Genomic DNA, 20997 nt, shown 5'->3' on the forward strand with positions numbered 1-20997 from the left:
GGAGTTTCCAAAAATCACATTCACTATACTAAGCCGAACAATGGTTAACATGAGCTATCACCAATCTCAACTAAAATATATACATACTCCGAACCCAAGACAGTCAAGAAAGCGAAATAATAAAAGAAAAAGGGTAGGTGGATTTTATTTTATTGTCTACAGTTTTTAAGAGTTGTTGAATGTCTTCTACAAGAGTTCTAATTTTAATTTGGCAGCTGATCGGCTCTGGCTTTCCTTTAGAAATAAGAATGTGCATGTTTTGGCAACTTTCCCATGTCTGTTATAGGAGAGCAGTTGCTCTCGTTCAATTATATTTGACAGTTGTTATATTTGTATTCAAGATTCAGGGAGGCATTTATCTGCTTATTTGACTTTGACCGTTCTCTACAACGAGCTTTATCTCTCTACCAGAAGTTTGATATCAGTGACAGCTGAGCTGTCAAACGCYTACATAACGTTTTGAAAACTTTTGTTTCGGTTTTATTAACTTATGTAGACTACTGTTATCGAAGACAAAAGTATTTGTTTGATAAATGTATAGGATGTCATGTATCCAGATAGTATATAGGCTGTGTTATGTTAATAGCCAATTAAATAAAAAACACTTATCTGCATTGACAAAGAAGAATAAGCTCGCACGTCTTGCTATTTTGAGTTCATTGATTTTCCTGTAGAATAGAATAGAACAGCTTTTGTGTTCCCATCCCAGTATTCTGTACCCATTGGAGGTGTCAGTTTTCACCCTTGCTTTTGTTTCACTCGTCCCGTACTTTGATTCCATGACGTAATGCCTTGGCTTGGCTGGATGGATGGAGAGCGAGCTGAGACCACATCCGAGGAAAAAAAACATAGCCCACAGTTGCATAAATGTCACTTTTCTGAAATGTATTCGTCAAACAATACATTCAAGAATAAATAGATACTGATCATAAAAGTATTCYTCAAGAATTGGGCTGCATTTATTGATTGCGGCAGAGTTAAAGGTACTTTAAAACCAGTTACTCTGACCACAGTAACGACTTTCTTTGCTCGATGTCTGTTGTGGTCAGACAGCCATGTATTTCCTGTGTTGAGCAAGTGGTTTCAAAGTACCGTTAACTATTCAATATTAAGGATAAAACTGTATTTTTAGACCAAATATCTTCAACTCGGAAAATTGGATGTCAATTATATTTAATTTTTCATGAGCTAGTGGAAATCGAACTCAAGCAAGGATGTTCTGATAGAAATATAATTCATTGTGGACCTTGACAGACAGAGGGCGCCCTAGAACACCTACGGAGTCTTTGTTTACATGAGGCAAATCAATGACCTGATTTTGTTGTGATTTTCCCTAAAAAAATTATAATCAGAACACGTGAAGCCAGTACAGTAGTTTGTCAAATGATTGTATTCGTGTTCTTTATCGAAAATCATTTGTATAGGCCTATTCAACATTTTTATGAATTTATTGTCAGCAGGTTGTTTTATCAAGTTGACTGCATCAGCTTTAATGTGACTAGACATCTCTATGGCTGCTTTTATACAATATGTTCCTTTAAGCAAATTCTAACATCTCATCAACATCTCATRATCACTGTATTACGTATTTGTTACAATAATTGCCAATAATTATTGTCATGAATTCTTTCTTTCTAGACTTGTTGGGACAAATTATCACCAACAACCAATTGCCAGACTTGATTATAAGAGACTTTCAAAAGGTGATTTGCATTTCCTCATTAATTCTTTCGTTTTCTGTGTTTTTACTGAGTGTTGGATGTTTTGTCTATGGATGTCAAGTTAACCTCATCATGTTTATATTATAGCAATGCATTTATTTTCTAGATTTTAACTTGATAATGTTTGAAATTTAGTCATCACTACATCTCATGTTTTTGGCTATAGAATCKTATCATCAATTGATTCATGCAGTACAGCCATTTGTCCAAAGAGTGTCACTATTTTACAATTTCACGAAAAGTGGATTTTTTTTCACTAAATATAGAAATTATAATACCGGTACTTTGTTCGATTGCATATTTTTCTTCAACAATTGATAATTAGAAACAACATGCTAACGTAGCCAGTTCTATTGCACAGCTCTCTCACATACAGCTTTCTTGGTAATATGTCGATCCCGATATCTAGCCTACTGTATAGAAACCCCATAACGGTTCATACTAAAGATGCTATAATAAATAATTATTTCATCATTCTAAAACCAAACCCTCCTGTCTCGACATTATTTTAAAACCGGCTCCTCCTTTCTCCACCACCAGTCCAGGTCCAGTGTGTACCAGCGTGTGGCTGTGAAAGACTATCTGTGCGACTGAGTGACAGAGATGACTACCGAGTGGCTTCACCTGCCCCCTCCGTACCCCCCTGGTGTGGGGCCGCTGTGTGGTGCAGAGTTGGAGGCGTGGTATGAGGACCTGCAGGATATACTGGGATCAGACACGGGTGGGGCCAAGCTGACTCGCGCCCCTCCCTGCTCAGAGGTCAGTTGGGATTATAATTAGTAATTTTTTWAAAATATTGATTGATTTATGAACAAAGTGATCGATGACTGATTGTGATTTTTTATTTTTTTATCGGTTGTTGGTTATCCAAACATTTTGTTTCATCTTTTCTTCATCTTCTCTGCTTCATGATGCAACTCTTTCAAGAGCGCTGATGTAAGAAGGGTCTTTGACATAACCGCTCCTCTATTTTTTTCTTCTCTTTCTTTCGCTCTTCCTTCCCTCTCTCTTCTGTCATTTCTTCTTTCTCCTCTCTCTATATCTCTCTTCATAGAAAGAGACAGAGTTCCTAGATGTCCTGGAGAGCTGTTCCCTGACATGGCTGACGGACGGGGTGGSGGTGGGGGTTGGAGGMCAGGCGTGGTGCGGAGGAGAGGGTGTCCAGAGGGTCACAATTCCGGAGGAGCCTCCTACCCATCCGCCCCACTCCTCCACCGCCTTGTGTCTGAATCCAGCTGTGGAGAGGACGGAGAGGCCTGGGGACAGAGAGGGAGGGAGAGATGGAGAGGGAGGTTCGGGAGGAGGGGACCTGTTACCCCCAGAGTTCTTTGAGCTGCTGAGTGAGGGAGGGTTGGGCATGGTGGACGGTAGCTACCATCATCATCACTCCAACAACGTCCAACAGCCTGCGTCTCAGCCTGCGTCTCCCTCCACTAGCGAGGAGGATGAACACCCATGTGTCCCCGACTCACCCTCCTGCTCCTCCTCCGCCGCCTCTCCTTCCCCCTCTCTCAACTGCTCTCCTCCTTCCTCTCCTGTCTCCTCTCTTACTAGCACCGCTTTCTCAATGTCTCGGCTGGGCAAACGCAAGAGAGGCAACTCTCTGTCCTTCCCTTCCGCCGGTTCGCGCTCATCCTCCTCTTCCTCTTCTGCGAAGAAGAGCAGGAGAGAGAGGGAGCAGGAGAACGAGAGGAAGGTGCAGGAGCTGACGGATCAGAACGAGAGGTTAAAAGCGGAGATAGACAGACTGGGAGAGGAGGTGCAGAGGACACGCAGAGCCCTGATAGAGAGACTAGTTAACACCAAAAAGTGAAGGAAGAAAAGCAAAGAGGAGAGAGGGATGAGAGGTAGCGGGATGACAGAAGTAACACAAGGCAGAACGTAAACATTTGGAATAGCAGGTTGGCGGTGAAGGGTGAACATTGGGGTGACCATGAAATGCATTTCTAGATGAGAGTTAGAAAGCAACCAAAAGACACGTACGTGTTTCGAGAAGAAAGTTAAATGATAATTTTCTTCAAAACTATGAGAGAGAGAGAGAGAGAGAGAAAGAAGTAAAGTTAGACAGAAAGATGAAAGAGCAAGTCAAAGGAAAACCATGGAGAGAAGGAACTGCAGCATTGCGGCAAACGTAGAGAGAGGGAGATAGACAGCATGTAAAGGAAATGGAGGGAACGGTTTAAATGGCAGGTGGATCATGCAATGCCTCTGTTGAGACGTTACAGTGTACTGTATGTAAGGCTGGATTTTAGGAAGCACATTTGAACTAGATGGGTAGCAATTAGCGCCCATCACAAGCATTGTACGATTGTGTAGCTCATTCAGTCTACTGAAGTGCTCAGTTTGAAGTACTGTAGGGATTAGTTAAGAGTCAAATTAATTGATTGAGGGCATCGATTCCAAAATGAAGAAATTGATCGGAAGCATCTATGAAGGTCGTTAACAGTTAACGCCCATCGCAAGCATTGCATGGGACTTGTTCATTAGGAATCAAATGGAAAGAGAAGGTGGGRCTACCTGGACTCATCCAATAAGAAACGCTGATAGAGGTTTTCTGTTGCAAAACGCTTTAAAACCTTTTTTTGCCGCGATGAGCTCGATCCTGATTATGGCGTTTTTCCGCTTATCCAACCTAGTGAAGTGTTCCTGTATGAAGTAGGGATGATGAGTTAGATTCAATTGAGTGATTTGAGGGCACCAGCGTAGTTTCCAAAATGAAGGAATTGGTTGGAAGCATCCATCTATGGAAGTTGTTAACCAACWCCCATCAGAAGCATTCCATGGGTCGTGTTCATTAGGCACCAAACGGAAGACCAACTTGGGCTTGTTCATCAACAAACACTCAKATGACATTTTCCGTCGCATGCCATAATGAATGAGACMGATTGGGCGTGGTTTAGATCATTCYGCCTAGTGAAGGGATTTGTATGAACGAGGGATGAGTTTGATTATTGGATTAATTGATCAAGGGCATTGGCAGTGACTCCAACATTATGGAATTGACTAATCACATAAAGGTGATATTTACCGTTGCTAGGAGTTTTATTGACTAATCTGCCCTCGCAACCATCCAATGAATTGATTCTGAAAAACATAGTTGGGCTCATCCTTAGTATGACGGTAGAGTGTGGAACGGAAACGCAGAGAGTGCATTTCATTGTCACCCTATCCTTGATCTAGCCTGGTTAAATCAGACTGAATGCTGTGCGTACCATTGTTCCCCAATGAAACAACAATGAAACATAGCTAAATCAGTTTGGATCCCAGGCTATCCCTRATCTGCCAACCTCGAAAATCTAAGATTAATCCTAAAGGCTGAACGGAGGCCAGCAGAGATAATATTTCTTGCATAGTTTATGTGGAAATATGGAGCTCAGGAAAGTTTGTCAGTACTCAGTGCAGTGTGAGTATGTGAGAATGATGATTGGTAGTTTTTCAATTTCTACTTTTGTATAACCCGCTGCAGCTTTAGTGTGTATGGATAGTTCTACACCTAGGACCCATTTATTCTTCTTTCTACGCTGACCTTTTTCTATCAAATTGACTGAATTGAGGTAGTAATATTTACAATGTAGAGCTACCCTGATTCACCTATATATTTGATATAACCATGTATTATACCTAGTTATACTGTAATATATACACTTTACTGTACCCATATTAATTTGTCATTTTATTATAAAAAAATCTGTATCGATTAGTGGTTGAATTAGAGGTATTTTATTTCTGTTGTTACATGAAACATTATATTGTATTTACTTTATATGCTCACATTTTCTAATAAATCCTTAAAACAATTTCAGTGTCTTGAAATGCTTATTTGCGTATATATTAAGGTCCAAACGAATGCTTAGAAAACAAWTTTTTTCTGAATTCATTTTCCACAGTATTTGCAAAAAGTTACTTGTAGCAATGCTATTTATTTGATTGAATAAATGGGTAAGGGGGATATTAAAAAATGTTTTTTTATAATATAACAATATTATTATATTATTAAACATCTACCCAAACCTGACATTGATCACACACTGACCTGTTCTGATTTCTGCATAGTGACACTAGATTCTAGAACCTTAGCCTGGTGGAATCCGCACGATCGTTGCCTTTTTTAGTTCACTTCACGATGGATGTGGTGTAGTAAAACAGAACGGTGAATGCCAGCAGCTATCAGGCTGGTTTCTACCAGGCTACTAGAACCTTCTTGTCTTTCATCCAGTCATAGACTTGTCTTACAGAAGTTATTTTCATATTTCTTTCTTAGTGCATATCTTGATCCCATTCTCCATTTAAGGTAATTATTGAAATCTTACTTCCCTCTACTCATATTTTCCTGCTTCTGTCTGTCTTCCTTCTCTCACTTCTTGCCTTTCGTAGGGGCAGGTCCGGGGTTCTTTCCCTCAGCCGGGGCTAACTGTTTCTTCAGTTCCAGCAGTTTGGTGATCTCTGCTCCGATCACAGCCATCTGTGCCTTCTGGCCTTTTAGGGTCCTCACCTTCTCCCCCTGAATCAGAGACAGACCGGAGAAGAGGTTGTGTTAGACCTAGTCGTCATTGACAACTAGTGAATCATTACCTAACATCCAGGCTGTATCACAAATAACATCTATTCCCCCTAACATGGCACAGTACTGAGTAGAGAAGAGGTTATGCTAGACTCCGTTGTCATTGCCAACTAGCAGGCTAAATCATTAACTACCACCTTTTCCCCCTGACCCAGAACAGAGAAAAGCAGAGAAGAGGTTAGACACAGACATCATTATAGAGATACAATATAATACTATAAGGACTCGGTCGTCATTACCAGCTATTAAACCATTACATAACTGGCACATAAACAGATTAGAGAAGAGGTTGGACACAGAGAGTCAGCATTATCAACTAGTAAATCATTGACTAGCAAGACACTTTCATCATAACCAGCTAGACTGTCGTGATTACAAAATAGTAAATGAACAACTAAAAAGGCCCTTTTACTTAGTCCGCACAAGGTGCCAAGTTRGCTGTGTGGTCAGGTGTAGAGGCGGGTGAAAGTTAGCTGGGTGTAGCTGTTTGACGTTCTTGGGCGTATCATGAGAAGCCAGGGTCATCAATACCAGCTAGACAGTAGTCATTGCCAAACTAGTACATTATTAACTCAAGTCAATCCATGGACACACTGACATGCTTTGAAATCCTATGGTTGCATTACCTTTCACATTACTAGATACTCAAGAGAGTTCTAATGTTAAGGTATCAAGATACGATGAGACTTTGCCATTTAAAAATGGCATCATAAAATGTCTGGGATTTATGTAATGGCGRATCTGTGACAAAATAAATGTAATGTTTTGATATTTGATCAGGAGGTTTAACATTGGGAGCATGTCCTTTCACATTTATATTCTGAAGATGTCCCGGATATCATACTAACAAGACATTTCTGGAGAAAATAATGTAGTATGTAACTGACTTAGGGGACAATTATTTCATCATTTAATTGTTTTCACCCCTAATTTGCTACACCCGTACCCCTCATCTTACCTGTTCTGCAACAGCGAGTGTTAGCTCCCTGGCTCTCTCAACGTCTACTCCGTTCCTTACAGCCTGAGCAGTATTAGCTGGGGTTGGGGCGAGCAGGGGGTTCTTCGTGCCTTTCGTGGGGGCTAGTTCTAGGTTCTTTCCCTCGGCCAGGGATAGCCGTTTCTTCCGTTCCAGTAGCTTGGTGACCTCCGTTCTGATCACAGCCTTCTCTGCCTTCTGGCCCTTCAACGTCCGCACCTTCTCCCCCTGGAGCAAAGACAGTAGAAGAGAAAGAGGTTTTGATAAACAGTCATCAGGGACAAAGAAATATCAAACATGTCACGCGAACATCGGGAACCATTCCAGACATATTGTGCTTCCGATATTCCTAACATATCCCAATATTAGGACGTCATACGAACATATCATTTTTGGAAGAAAATGATGTACCATGCAACTGTCTTAGATTGTTTCATTGCTTAAAAAGAGGCAATCTGCAGCTGTTACATCCATTTTTAAAACTATAATTCCATGTCATGGATGGTCAGTCCTTGCATCCATAGCTCGATCTATGAATTTCAGAGTGGTTCAATTTCTCCAGCCTCATCCGTCAGCTTTTTACTGAAACAGTGGCGGGAACACTTTTTTATTGTTTCAACTGTTGATTGCTCCTTTAAGGTCATTGTGTCACCCATAATTCACTACACCCATCTCTCCACCATCCCACGGCCAGTGTTAGCTCCCTGGCTCTCTCAGTGRCGGCTCCGTTCACAGCAGCAGGGGCTGTAGCTGAGACTGGGGCGGGCTGGGCTTTGGCATTAGTCCGGGCGGTTGATTTGGGCTGGAATGTAAAGACAGGTTTCAGATTTTATAAGCAATTTTTCTCCAACAATCTCAGGATTACACTATTACATTTCACTCTCTGTAGTGACGCCTCTAGCACTGCGATGCGAAGCCTTTAGACCGCTGCACCACTCGGGAGGCAGTGTTGCAGTTCTTGACACAAACCGGTGCACCTGGCACCTACACCGTTCAAAGGCACTTCCATTTTTTGTCTTGCCCATTCACCCTCCGAATGGCACACAAACACAATCCATGTCTCTCAATTATCTCAAGGCTTAAAAATCCTTCTTTAACCTCTCTTTCCATCTCTCACGCTCTTCATGCTCTTCTCTCCCTCGGGTTAATTGTTTGCAGGAAATATTTCAATTTAACAGGCACGAGTGAGTACACAATCGTTTAAATGTTTTTTGGGGTGTATCTACCGACGGCCTGTACAGGTCCGGAAAGATACATCCYTTGTTTTATTTTTGTTTTACTCTGCCTGCAAACACCCTGGATGATTCAGAATCCATTGAAGAGCTTGAACGAGTCATTGACGAGAGATACTTACGAGCTCAAAGAAACATGTCACTGGATTCAGAGGATTCAAACACTTAAGGACAACAAACCCAATCAACAAAACAAACCAAAGCCAAGTTGGCCAAGCGGTATCAACGATGGCATCAAACCATCCTCAAGCAAGAGGGCGCCGTGTGGAGAGTGGGGAGAGGTTTACGGATAGGGATGTTGACTTGTTGAAATCCATCAATGAAAGGCTTGCCAAACTTCGATATACTAAGAGAGGACATGAATGCATTATGTGCCAGTCTAGAATTCAGCCAATGTCAGATGTCAAACAACTTCATGTCAAACAACTTAAAGAAACCTTGCTTGATGTACAGTGTCCGATCAATGTGGGATAATCTAATATTTTCAGGGATACTGGAGAATGACAACAGCAGAGGCTGTGAGGACACTGTGAGGACACTGTCCGAGACTTTATGTCAACTCAACCGAAACTGCCCACAGATGTCGTGCGTAATGTCACTTTCTCCAGAGTCCATGGAATGGGTAAGGCCTCTGGGAATAGGCCACGGGCTATTATTGCATGTTTTGAACATTTTAAGCAAAAGGAAATGGCYAAGAGTAGGGGTAGGAACTCAGAAACACTGACTTTTGAATGAATGATCACTTCTCCACGGAGATCAATGAAAGGAGAAAAAAAACTGAATCGATGAGTCTCGTTGGTGATGGATAAACTTTACGTCAACGGGCAACTGTATCAGGACTCTAGAGTAACTCCCTGYCTATTTTAATRCAATGTTCAAATCTGAGTTTGTGTGTTGTYGTGTATCATGARAACMTCAACTATAATGAATACATGCTCTATTGATCTCCACTTGARAAGGAAAGGGCTGCATATAGCTCAMGTTAATGTATGMAGCCTTCCTAACAAAATACATGAGGTTTTTAACTTGGTCAACATAAATAATATTCATATTTTAGCTTTGACCGAAATGCATTTGGATGCATCTGTAAATGACGGGCAAATGAACATTCATGGATATAGTCTACTGAGAAGGGACAGGAATCAAGGATATAGTCTACTTAGAAGAGATAGGAATAGGAATGGTGGGGGTGTAGCACTGTACATTCAGAATCATATACCTTTTAAGAGAAGGGATGACCTTAATGTATGTCAAATAGAGGCACTATGGGCTCAGGTACATCTGCCTCACCAGGCACCCATATTGGTAGGATGTGTGTATAGACRTCCTAGCTCTAAGGTGTCCTATCTGGATGGCTTATGTACTGGGTTTGACAAGGCCACAGATAGCAACAGAGATGTATTTATCTTGGGTTATTTTAATATAAATTGGAAGTATCATAATAATTCAAATATAACTAAATGAATGAGATATGCCGAGAGCTGTGGTTTGGAACAAATGGTTAATGATACTACTGTACTAGATCATCAACTAAGTTAGGTCACTGTTCGGACACGTGCATTGATCTGATCTTCTGCAATATACCATTGCAATGCTTAAAAGCCAGATCAATGTCAGTGGGCTGGACAGACCATAATATTGTGACCATAACCAGGGGTACGCGCAATGCCGTCGGGGGTACGCCAAATAAAAATGTGATTCACTTTTTTTTCCTTCACATTTTCAAACAGTCCATTTATATTTTCCAATGGGGCAAAACATTTGGGTGAGGTTTTTTTCTCGCCTGAGTAGCCTCGTTTCACTGCCAAAAATAACATTTAACTATCTAGCATTCAGTGAAATAACAACACAATGTCAAATACAGGTAGCCTAGTCAAATAATTAACATCCAATCACATTAACCGTTACTCTCTGGTGGGAATTCCACTCCAAACGTAGCTGCTGCTCATGTTGGTTTCTGCACTGATGGCACAAAAGCCATGACAGGGAGACATAGTGGAGTGGTAACGCACYTGCAAGCAGTTGCTCCCGACACCACTTAGGTACACTGCAGCATCCACCGAGAGACTCTTGCTGCCAAGGGAATGCCTGACTGCTTGAAAGACATMTTGTACACTACAGTGAAAATGGTTAACTTTGTTAAAGCAAGGCCCCTGAACTCTRGTGTATTTTCTGCACTATGCAATGATATGGGCAGCGACCATGTAACACTTTTACAACATACAGAAGTGCGCTGGTTATCAAGAGGCAAAGTATTGACACGTTTTTTTGAATTGAGAGATGAGTTTAAAGTTTTCTTTACTGACCATAATTTTCACTTGTCTGACCGCTTGCATGATGACAAGTTTCTCACGACTGATGTTTATTCTCACCTGAATGATCTGAATCTAGGATTATAAGGACTCTCCGCAACTATATTCAATGTGCGGGACGACATTGAGGCTATGATTAAGAAGTTGGAGCTCTTCTCTGTCTGCATTAACAAGGACAACACACAGGTCTTTCCATCATTGTATGATTTTTTTGTGTGCAAATGAACTCAAGCTTACGGACAATGTCAAATGTGATATAGCGAAGCACCTGAGTGTCACGTTCCTGACCGTGTTTCCTTTTCTTGTGTTTATTTAGTTGGTCAGGCGCGTGAGTTGGGTGGTTGTCGAGGTGTTATTTTCTTGTTGGCTTGTTTGTGTTCGGCCGGGTATGATTCTCAATCAGAGACAGCTGTCAATCGTTGTCCCTGATTGAGAATCATACTAGGCAGCCTGTGATTCACGTGGTTGCTGTGGGTGGTTGTATCGCGTGTCTGTGTTAGTACCACACGGGACTGTTTGCGTTTGTCACGTTTGTTGTTTTGTATGTTAAGTGTTCAGTCTATTTTCATTAAATATGAACACTAACCACTCTGCATATTGTCTGATCCTTCTCGCCTCTCTCCTCGTCCGAGGAGGTGGATTACGACGACGTTACAAGAACCACCACCAATCTGGACCAAGCGGAGTGGAGAAGGGAGGCGACAGCAGTGGGAAAAAACCCAGGACTCCTGGACTTGGGAGGAGATCCTGGACGGCAAAGGACCCTGGGCTCAGCCAGGGGAATATCGCCGTCCCAAGGCGGACTGGAGGCAGCGAAGGCAGAGAGGTGCTGGTATGAGGAGGCAGCCGCGGCGACGCGGTTGGGAGGCGAGAGTCAGACCCAAAAATGTCTTGGGGGGGAACACGAGGAGTGTGACAAAGCCGGTAGGATACCTGAGCCAACTCCCCGTGCTTACCGTGGAGTGAGAGGGCGTCGTACTGGTCAGACACCGTGTGTTATGCGGTAAAGCGCACGGTGTCCCCAGTACGCGTGCTTTACCCAGTGCGGGCTATTCCACCCGCCGCACTGGTAGGGCTAGGTTGGGCATCGAGCCGGATGTCATGAAGCCGGCCCAACGCATCTGGCCTCCAGTGCGTCTCCTGGGCCGGCATACATGGCACCAGCTTACGAATGGTGTCCCCGGTTCGCCAGCATAGCCCAGTGCGGGCTATTCCACCTCGCCGCACTGGCAGGGCTACGGGGACCATTCAACCTGGTAAGGTGGGCAGGCTCGGTGCTCAAGAGCGCGTCCTCCTTCACGGTCCGGTATACCGGTGCCACCTCCACGTACCAGTCCACCGGTGGCAGCCCCGCACCAGGCTGTCTCTCCAGCTGCTCCCACCTGTCCACGCTGTCAGAGCCTTCCTCCCTCCAGCGCAGCCAGTGCCTACACCACGCACCAGGTCTACAGTGCGTCTCAGCCGGCCAGAGTCTGCCGTCTGCCCAGCGGCGCCTGAACTGCCTGCCTGCCCAGCGCTGTTTGAGCTGCTGCCTGCCCAGCGCTGTTTGAACTGCCTGCCTTCCCAGCGCTGTCTGAACTGTCTGCCTGCCCAGCGCTGTCCGTCTGTACTGAGCCTTCAGAAGCCGTCCAGCCAGGACCAGCCAGAGCCGTCCAGCCAGGACCAGCCAGAGCCGTCCAGCCAGGACCAGCCAGAGCCGTCCAGCCAGGACCAGCCAGAGCCGTCCAGCCAGGACCAGCCAGAGCGTCCAGCCAAGATCACCAGAGCCGTCCAGCCAGGACCAGCCAGAGCCGTCCAGCCAGGACCAGCCAAAGCCGTCCAGCCAGGACCAGCCAGAGCCGTCCAGCCAGGAGCTGCCAGAGCCAGCCAGTCAGGAGCTGCCAGAGCCAGCCAGTCAGGAGCTGCCAGAGCCAGCCAGTCAGGAGCTGCCAGAGCCAGCCAGTCAGGATCCGCCAGAGCCAGCCAGTCAGGATCCGCCAGAGCCAGCCAGCCAGGATCCGCCAGAGCCAGCCAGCCAGGATCCGCCAGAGCCAGCCAGCCAGGATCCGCCAGAGCCAGCCAGCCAGGATCCGCCAGAGCCAGCCAGCCAGGATCCGCCAGAGCCAGCCAGCCAGGATCCGCCCCTCAGTCCGGTGCTGCCCCTCAGTCCGTGCTGCCCCTCAGTCCGGTGCTGCCCCTCAGTCCGGTGCTGCCCTTTGGTAGAGTGGGATTGACATGGAGGGTGGCCATTGGGAGGAGGCCAAGGAAGCGGGGTTTGACTATGGTGGGGTGGGGACCACGACCAGCGCCAGAGCCGCCACCGTGGACAGACGCCCACCCAGACCTTCCCCTAGACTTTATGCGGTGCGCCCGGAGTTCGCACCTTAAGGGGGGGGGTTATGTCACGTTCCTGACCTGTTTTTCCTTTTTCTTGGTTTATTTAGTTGGTCAGGGCGTGAGTTGGGGTGGGTTGTCGAGGTGTTATTTTCTTGTTGGGTTGTTTGTGTTCGGCGGGTATGATTCTCAATCAGAGACAGCTGTCAATCGTTGTCCCTGATTGAGAATCATACTTAGGCAGCTGTGATTCACGTGGTTGCTGTGGGTGGTTGTATCGCGTGTCTGTGTTAGTACCACACGGGACTGTTTGCGGTTTGTCACGTTTGTTGTTTTGTATGTTAAGTGTTCAGTCTATTTTCATTAAATATGAACACTAACCACTCTGCATATTGGTCTGATCCTTCTCGCCTCTCCTCCTCGTCCGAGGAGGAGGATTACGACGATCGTTACACTGAGTGAGTTGGGTAGAAAATTACGCAGGTACTTTCTCAAAACGGACGACACAAACAACTGGATTCGTTACCCCATTCATGCCCTGCCTCCAGTCCACTTAACGATTTTAATCAGAAGCCACTGCCAGATTTCTGGATTGTGCTGCGCTCAGCGTATCCTGCCTTGGCAAATCGCGCTGTTAAGACACTGATCCCTTTGTAACCACGTACCTATGTGAGAGTGGATTCTCAGCCCTCACCTGCATGAAAACTAAATACAGGCACAGACTGTGTGTGGAAAATTATTTAGGACTGAGACTCTCTCCAATACAACCKAACATTGCAGAGTTATGTGCATCCTTTCAAGCACACCCTTCTCATGAACCTGTGGTGAGTTATTCACAATTTTTCGATTAACAAATAAGACTTTATATGTAAGATGGTACAGGTACAGCAAGCTCTACAAGTAGATCTGAGAAATATCAGGGAGTGGGTTTGCCAGAACAAACTTGTTTTGAACACCAAGAAAACCAAGGWTATGTTGGTCTGTTCCACCAYGAAAAGGTCAACACAGCATGGGAMACAATTAAGTATGYGGGGAGTYCAAATTGAGGAAGTGGCAGAAACCAWACTASTAGGGGTGCAGCTAGACAACTGCTTATCATGGTCGTCTCAAATAACTCATCTATGTATAAAAAAMAAAAAAMAAAAAAAMAAAACTGCATGAATGATCAGAAGGATAYCTAAAAATGTACAGGTAAAGATTCTTTAGCAAACAACCCAAGCGTTAATTGTGAGTCAGGTGAACTACTGTTCTGTGGTCTGGGGAAATGCAACAGCAAGTGAAATTTATGCGGCTGCAGATCGCACAGAACAAAGCAGCAAGGATTYTTTTAAGGTGGAGATATGGTTCGTCTGTTGTAGTCATGCTCAATGCTCTTGGTTGGTCATCAATCAACAAGATAATTGAAAAAAAWACATGCTTATTTTATTTCACAATGTACACCATTTAAAACAGCCAAACTCCATTCACAACAGTATTTAGTTGTTAAGAGACAAATATTCTGTAAATACTAGGAATAGATTGTCCACCATCTGTGTTATCCAGGCAGAAAAGAGAAATATGCAAAATAACATTTATATTTAGAGCAATAAAGAAATGTAATAATTAATCTGAGRGAACCAGAAACCTTTCAATATATAAATTCAAACAATACTTTAGAACCATTTAAATATYAAAAATTWGAAGGTTGTGCAGGACTATGGTAGATGAAGGAATCAATCTATAMTTTCAGGCTGTTAAGAGTATTTATCTGGRCAATATGTCAGTGTATTATGTCTGTWWMWYWSWGTMTGTTYTAMGTGAAAATGTGATTGTATTATAAATTGTATTTMAATGTTTAAGGACTCTTGGAAGATTAGTCCAAATGAGGACTAAATGAGATCCTAATAAAATGAAATCAAACAMGTCTCCTCCCCTTCATCTACACTGATTGAAGTGGATTTAACAAGTGACACCAATAAGGGATCATAGCGTTCACCTGGATTCACCTGGTCAGTCTATGTCATGGAAAGAGCAGGTGTTCTTAATGGTTRGTGTACTCAGTGTACATTGTAATATAAAAAAAACTCACATTTCAAGCATGCACATTTAAAATGCCTGAATGGCTCCTAGACAAGAAGATTAAACTGCTAAGAGGAGCTAAATATCATTATCATATCAAATATAATCGAATARATGACAATGCGGTTTCCCTTTGCCCATGTCCAATAGTCAGAGCTCGCTCTCCCTTTCCTCACCATGCCAATGTGATGCCAGGCGGGCAGAGAGCAGACAAAGTCCCCGGATCCCTGCAGCATGGTGGCGGTGACGGCGGGTGGGCGTTGAGCTGCTGACGGATGGTCTGGGCAAGAGCATGACAGACAGAAGGCACAGCACGTTCACAGACACACCTGTTACCGTGCCCGCTCGCTGCCTGGAGGAGGACGTGGAGGAGAGAAGGGCATCAGTAATCAGAGAAAGAGAGAGAGGGGAACACAAAGAGAGAACGAGAGAGAGAACAAGATAGAGTGAGAGACGGGCCGGAGAGAAGAGAAGAAAGAGAAGAAAGAGAGACAGGGGAGAGAGAGAAATAAAGAGACACGCGGGGACACAGAGACAGGAAAAAGAGAGAGACAGGAAAGAGACGAGGGAGACCGAGAGAGAGGGAGAAAAAGCTAGTAGTGACACTGATGGTTTTACCACAACTCCCTAATTTAGGATGAACTGTCCCAACCACAGCCCACAATATCAACAAGTTTCACTTTCCATTCAATTCAGCAGCTTGTAAAATCCTTTGTGTGTGTATGGAGGACATTATAGACAGGGCCTAGAAACAGAAAAATGCATATTTTGTCCCGTCAAGGATTCTCAGGTGGATTATGCTTGTCTATCCCCTGKCCTTGCAATTAAGCTTTTGGGCCACCCTGGATCTTGTCCCAAATCAAATATGGCAGCCATAATGGCATTGAATGAAGGTTTAGGCACCTACACTGAGTGTACCAAACATTAGGAACACCTTCCTAAAATTGAGTTGCACCCCATTTTGCCCTCAGAACAGCCTCAATTTGCTGGGGCATGGAATCTACAAGGTGTCGAAAGTGTTCCACAGGGATGCTGGCCCATGTTGACTCCAATGCTTCCCACAGTTGTGTCAAGTTGGCTGGATATCCTTTGGGTGGTGGACCATTCTTGATACACACGAGAAACTGTTGAGTGTGGAAAAACCCAGCACCTACTACCATACCTCGTTCAAAGGCACTTACATCTTTTGTCTTGCCCATTCACCCTCTGAATGGCACAAATACACAATCCATGTGTCAATTGTCTCCTCCCCTTCTACACTGATTGAAATGCATTTAACAAGTGACATCAATAAGGAATCATAGCTTTCACCTGGATTCACCTGGTCAGTCTATGTTATGGAAAGAGCAGGTACTTTGGTGTAAGTTTACTGTGAATCCAAAATGGCCACCATAKTGAGCTTTAAGGCCAGGGACCAGTTGCAAGAAATATATTATGTACATTTACTCCTTAAAATGTACATAAAATTATTTGTGCAACCTAAAAAAAAGTTAAGTGAAAAAGTTACGGATGCCCATGAGGTACCTTAAAAGGGATACTCAGAGATTCAAATTTTTCGACTTACCGAGAGACAGATGAACTCGTGGATACCAATTTTATGTCTCTGCGTACAGTATGAAGGAAGTTGATGGTAGTTTTGCGATCCATAGCATATGCTACTGTACCTGTAGACTACCCTTCACTGCGCTCACGCTAGTTAGCATTGGCTCGTGAAACTACCTCTAATTTCCCTCATACTCCACACAAAGACATACAAATGGTATCCACGAGTTCACACACACAGGCCAGCACCTTGCAAACGCAGCCAGTATATCTCTGGCTGCGTTTGACAGGCAGCCCAATTCTTTTGACCAATCACATCTGATCTTTTCACATCAGATATTTTTTCAGAGCTGATTTGATTGGTCAAAAGTGAAATAAGTGAACAAAAGATAGGAATTGGGCTGCCTGTCTAACTGCATCCTTAGATAGTTTAACATCTAGAACTGTGACAAAAGGGAAGGGATAGAAGAGGGGGGAACAAATCTGTGCGTAGTGGCAATTATTAAACTACCCTATCCATAGTGCTTTACTAACAGTAGTATTTCTCCTTTATAATAATCATCCTTCTAAGGACACCAATTAAATAAATGTTAATAGAATTCTAGAGACCGGGGGCTGTGTGTTTGTGCTGAGTGATTAGTACTTTTTGAGGTCAGTTTGTTTATTTAAAAAAATTGTGTTTTTTTCCGCTTTCGATTCATTTTACTAGTCCTTCAAAGTAAACAAGGCATACTTTCAAGACTGCTTATGACTAACTACTACAACAATCATTCAGGTAGAGCTACGGTGTCTTCAGAAAGTATTCACATCCCAATTGACTTTTTCCACATTTTGTTATGCGTTTCAGCCTGAATTTTACATTTTAAAATGTAGACGTTTTGTCATTGGCCTACACACAATACCCGATAATGTCAAAGTTTTTCAATAAAAAAATAAACCTGATATGTTTTGAGACAATAAGTATTCAACCCCATTGTTATGGCAAGCCTAAAAAACTCCAGGAGTAAAAATGTGCTTAACAAGTCACATAATAAGTTGCATGGACACACTCTGTGTGCAATAATAGTGTTTAACATGATTTTTGAATGACTACCTCATCTCTGTACCCCACACATACAATTATCTGTAAGGTCTCTCAGTCGAGCAAAAAATCACATTCCTATCCAAACAAAAATATTATCTTCATCCTTGATATTTCCTACACAGCGTAAAGGATGTAAACCTGATATACACAGTGTGAAAACTCTTCAAGTTACAATATTTTCATTATATCGCTTTTATACCATTTTTACCATCACAAAATAGACATTCATTTCCCATGTTCCATCTCTCATCATTCCCCACATTCGGATGTTGAAATATATTGTCCCAGTGTTCACTGTGGACGATAGAGTTTTTGGGCGGCAAAACCTTCTGTAACAAAGAGATTCCATTCACCAATATTAAAGACCAAAAGGAGTTGTCTGCTGCCTACAATTTACCATCGACGTGAGTTGTTATAAAACCCCCACACCAATCCCTCCTCTCCTCTGCAGGTGAGAGGGCTCTGTAGACGCTGATCCATTGTACCCTGATCTTTGGATACTCACAGGAGAGTCATGACAAATGCCTGTACAGAATAAAAATATTCCAAAACATGCATCCTGTTTGCAACAAGGCACTTAAGTAATACTGCAAAAAATGTGGCAAAGCAATTCACTTTTTGTACTGATTACAAAACGTTATGTTTGGGGCAAATCCAATACAACACATTACTGAGTTCTACTCTTCATATTTTCAAGCATAGTGGTGGATGCATCATGTTATGGGTATGCTTGAAATCGTTAAGGACTGGGGAGTTTTTAGCATAGGCAAAATTCTAGAGAAAAACCTGGTTCAGTCTGCTTTCCACCAGACACTGGGAGATTATTTCACCTTTCAGAAGAATACAAACCTAAAACACAAGTACAAATCTACACTGGAGATGCTGACCAAGAAGACAGTGAATGTTCCTGAGTGTCAGAGTTAAAGTTTTGACTTAAATCTGCTTGAAAATCTATGGCAAGACCAGAAAATGGTTGTCTAGCAATGATCAACAGCCAATTTGACAGAGCTTGAAGAACTTTGAAAAGAACAATGGGCAAATGTTGCACAATCCATGTGTGGAAAGTGCTTAGAGACTTACTCAGCGAGACTCAGCCAGACTTACTCAGCCAGCCATCGCTGCCAAATGTGATTCTAACATGTATTCAATATGAGTGTTCTATTTTTCATTAATTTATTGCAAATATAGAATTTATCTTCCACTGTCATTAAAATATTTTGTGTAGATAGTTGACAACAAATGACAATTAAATCTATTTTAATSCCACTTTGTAACATAACAAAATGTGGAAAAAGTGAATTGGAATACTGTGTCTATCCCTCTCGTCACTGCGTTGTGTACATTTCTCTCTCATGCGGTCTGTGTGTAGGCTATCCATCACTGTCCCAGCCAGGAAGAACCAGTGCAATGGATTATGGTTCTTGTAGTTAATTGCCAAATTTCTGCACTGAACTAGGTTGAATATTTGCCTAATGAAAACTACAACTCCCTTAAGCCCAGAGTCCCACATAGTTCTTGACTTAATTTCTCTCATGAATGATTTCTCTCTAGAGAAATGGAGTGTTGAGCTCACCAAAAAAACAGAACTAAATGGATTCAAGTAAAAACCCACGTCAGACAAGTAGTTGTTTAATAACCCCCAAAAAACAGAAATATCAGGTAATCGCTCAGCACTAGCAGGCATATACAGTCGAAGTCGGACGTTTACATACACTTAGGTTGGAGTCATTAAAACTCATTTTCAACCACTTCACAAATTTCTTGTTAACACACTGTAGTTTTGGCAAGTTGGTTAGGATATCTACTTTGTGCATGGCACAAGTAATTTTTCCAACAATTGTTTAAAGAAAGATTATTTCAATTATAACTCACTGTATCACAATTCCAATGGCTCAGAAGTTTACATACACTAAGTTGACTGTGCCTTTAAACGGCTTGGAAAATTCGAGACAATTATGTCTTTAGAAGCTTCTGATAGGCTAATTGACATCATTTGAGTCAATTGGAGTTGTACCTGTGGATGTATTACAAGGCCTACCTTCAAACTCAGTGCCTCTTTGCTTGACATCATGGGAAAATCAAAAGAAAACAGCCAAGACCTCAGAAAAAAAATTGCAGACCTCCACAAGTCTGGTTCATCCTTGGGAGCAATTTCCAAACACCTGAAGGTACCACATTCATCTGTACAAACAAAAGTACACAAGTATAAACACCATGTTACCACATAGCCATCATACCGCTCAGGTAAGGAGACGCTTTCTGTCTCCTGGAGATGAACGTACTTTGGTGCGAAAAGTGCAAATCAATCCCAGAACCACAGCAAAGGACTGTGTGAAGATGCTGGAGGAAACAGGTACAAAAGTATCTAAATCCACAGTAAAATGAGTCCTATATCGACAAACCTGAAAGGCTGCTCAACAAGGAAGAAGCCACTGCCCCAAAACCGCCATAAAAAAGCCAGACTACGGTTTGCAACTGCACATGGGCACAAAGATCGTACTTTTTGGAGAAATGTCCTCTGGTCTGATGAAACAAAATGGAACTGTTTGGCCATAATGACCTTCGTTATGTTTGGAGGAAAAAGGGGGAGGCTTGCAATCCGAAGAACACCATCCCAACCGTGAAGCACGGGCGTGGCAACATCATGTTGTGGGGGTACTTTGCTGCAGGAGTGACTGGTGTACTTCAGAAAATAGATGGCATCATGAGGGAGGAAAAGTATGTGAATATATTGGAGCAACATCTCTAGACATCAGTCAGGAAGTTAAAGCTTGGTCGCAAATGGGTCTTCCAAATGGACAATGACCCCAAGCATACTTCCAAAGTTGTGGCAAAATGGCTTAAGGACAACAAAGTCAAGGTATTGGAGTGGCCATCACAAAGCCCTGACCTCAATCCCATAGAAAATATGTGGGCAGAACTGAAAAAGCGTGTGCGAGCAAGGAGGCCTACAAACCTGACTCAGTTACACCAGCTCTGTCAGGAGGAATGGGCCAAAATTCACCCAACTTATTGTGGGAAGCTTGTGGAAGGCTACCCGAAACGTTTGACTCAAGGTAAACAATTTAAAGGCAATGCTACCAAATACTAATTCATTGTATGTAAACTTTTGACCCACTGGGAATGTGATGAAAGAAATACTATTATTCTGTCATTTCACATTCCTAAAATAAAGTGAAGATCCTAACTGACCTAAGA

The 20997-nt window shown here is 42.9% G+C and overlaps 1 protein-coding gene and 1 pseudogene across 2 annotated transcripts; one reads left to right on the forward strand and one right to left on the reverse strand.

Annotated features, from left to right (window-relative positions):
- On the forward strand, nt 1-5763 carry ddit3 (DNA-damage-inducible transcript 3). Of its 2 annotated transcripts, XM_023995841.3 has the most exons (4): nt 1-133; nt 1639-1703; nt 2262-2480; nt 2776-5763. In XM_023995841.3, the coding sequence occupies exons 3-4, from the start codon at nt 2325-2327 to the stop codon at nt 3532-3534; spliced, it is 915 nt and encodes a 304-aa protein (XP_023851609.1). In that variant the 5' UTR covers nt 1-133; nt 1639-1703; nt 2262-2324; the 3' UTR covers nt 3535-5763. The 2 variants fall into 2 exon arrangements, with proteins under 2 accessions (XP_023851609.1, XP_023851610.1); XM_023995842.3 differs by lacking the exon at nt 1639-1703.
- LOC139028425 (methionine--tRNA ligase, cytoplasmic-like) overlaps nt 5762-20997 on the reverse strand; it is a 26930-nt pseudogene continuing 11694 nt past the window's right edge.

The sequence above is a fragment of the Salvelinus sp. IW2-2015 genome, linkage group LG11 (assembly GCF_002910315.2).
Source record: "Salvelinus sp. IW2-2015 linkage group LG11, ASM291031v2, whole genome shotgun sequence".
Lineage (NCBI taxonomy): Eukaryota > Metazoa > Chordata > Actinopteri > Salmoniformes > Salmonidae > Salvelinus > Salvelinus sp. IW2-2015.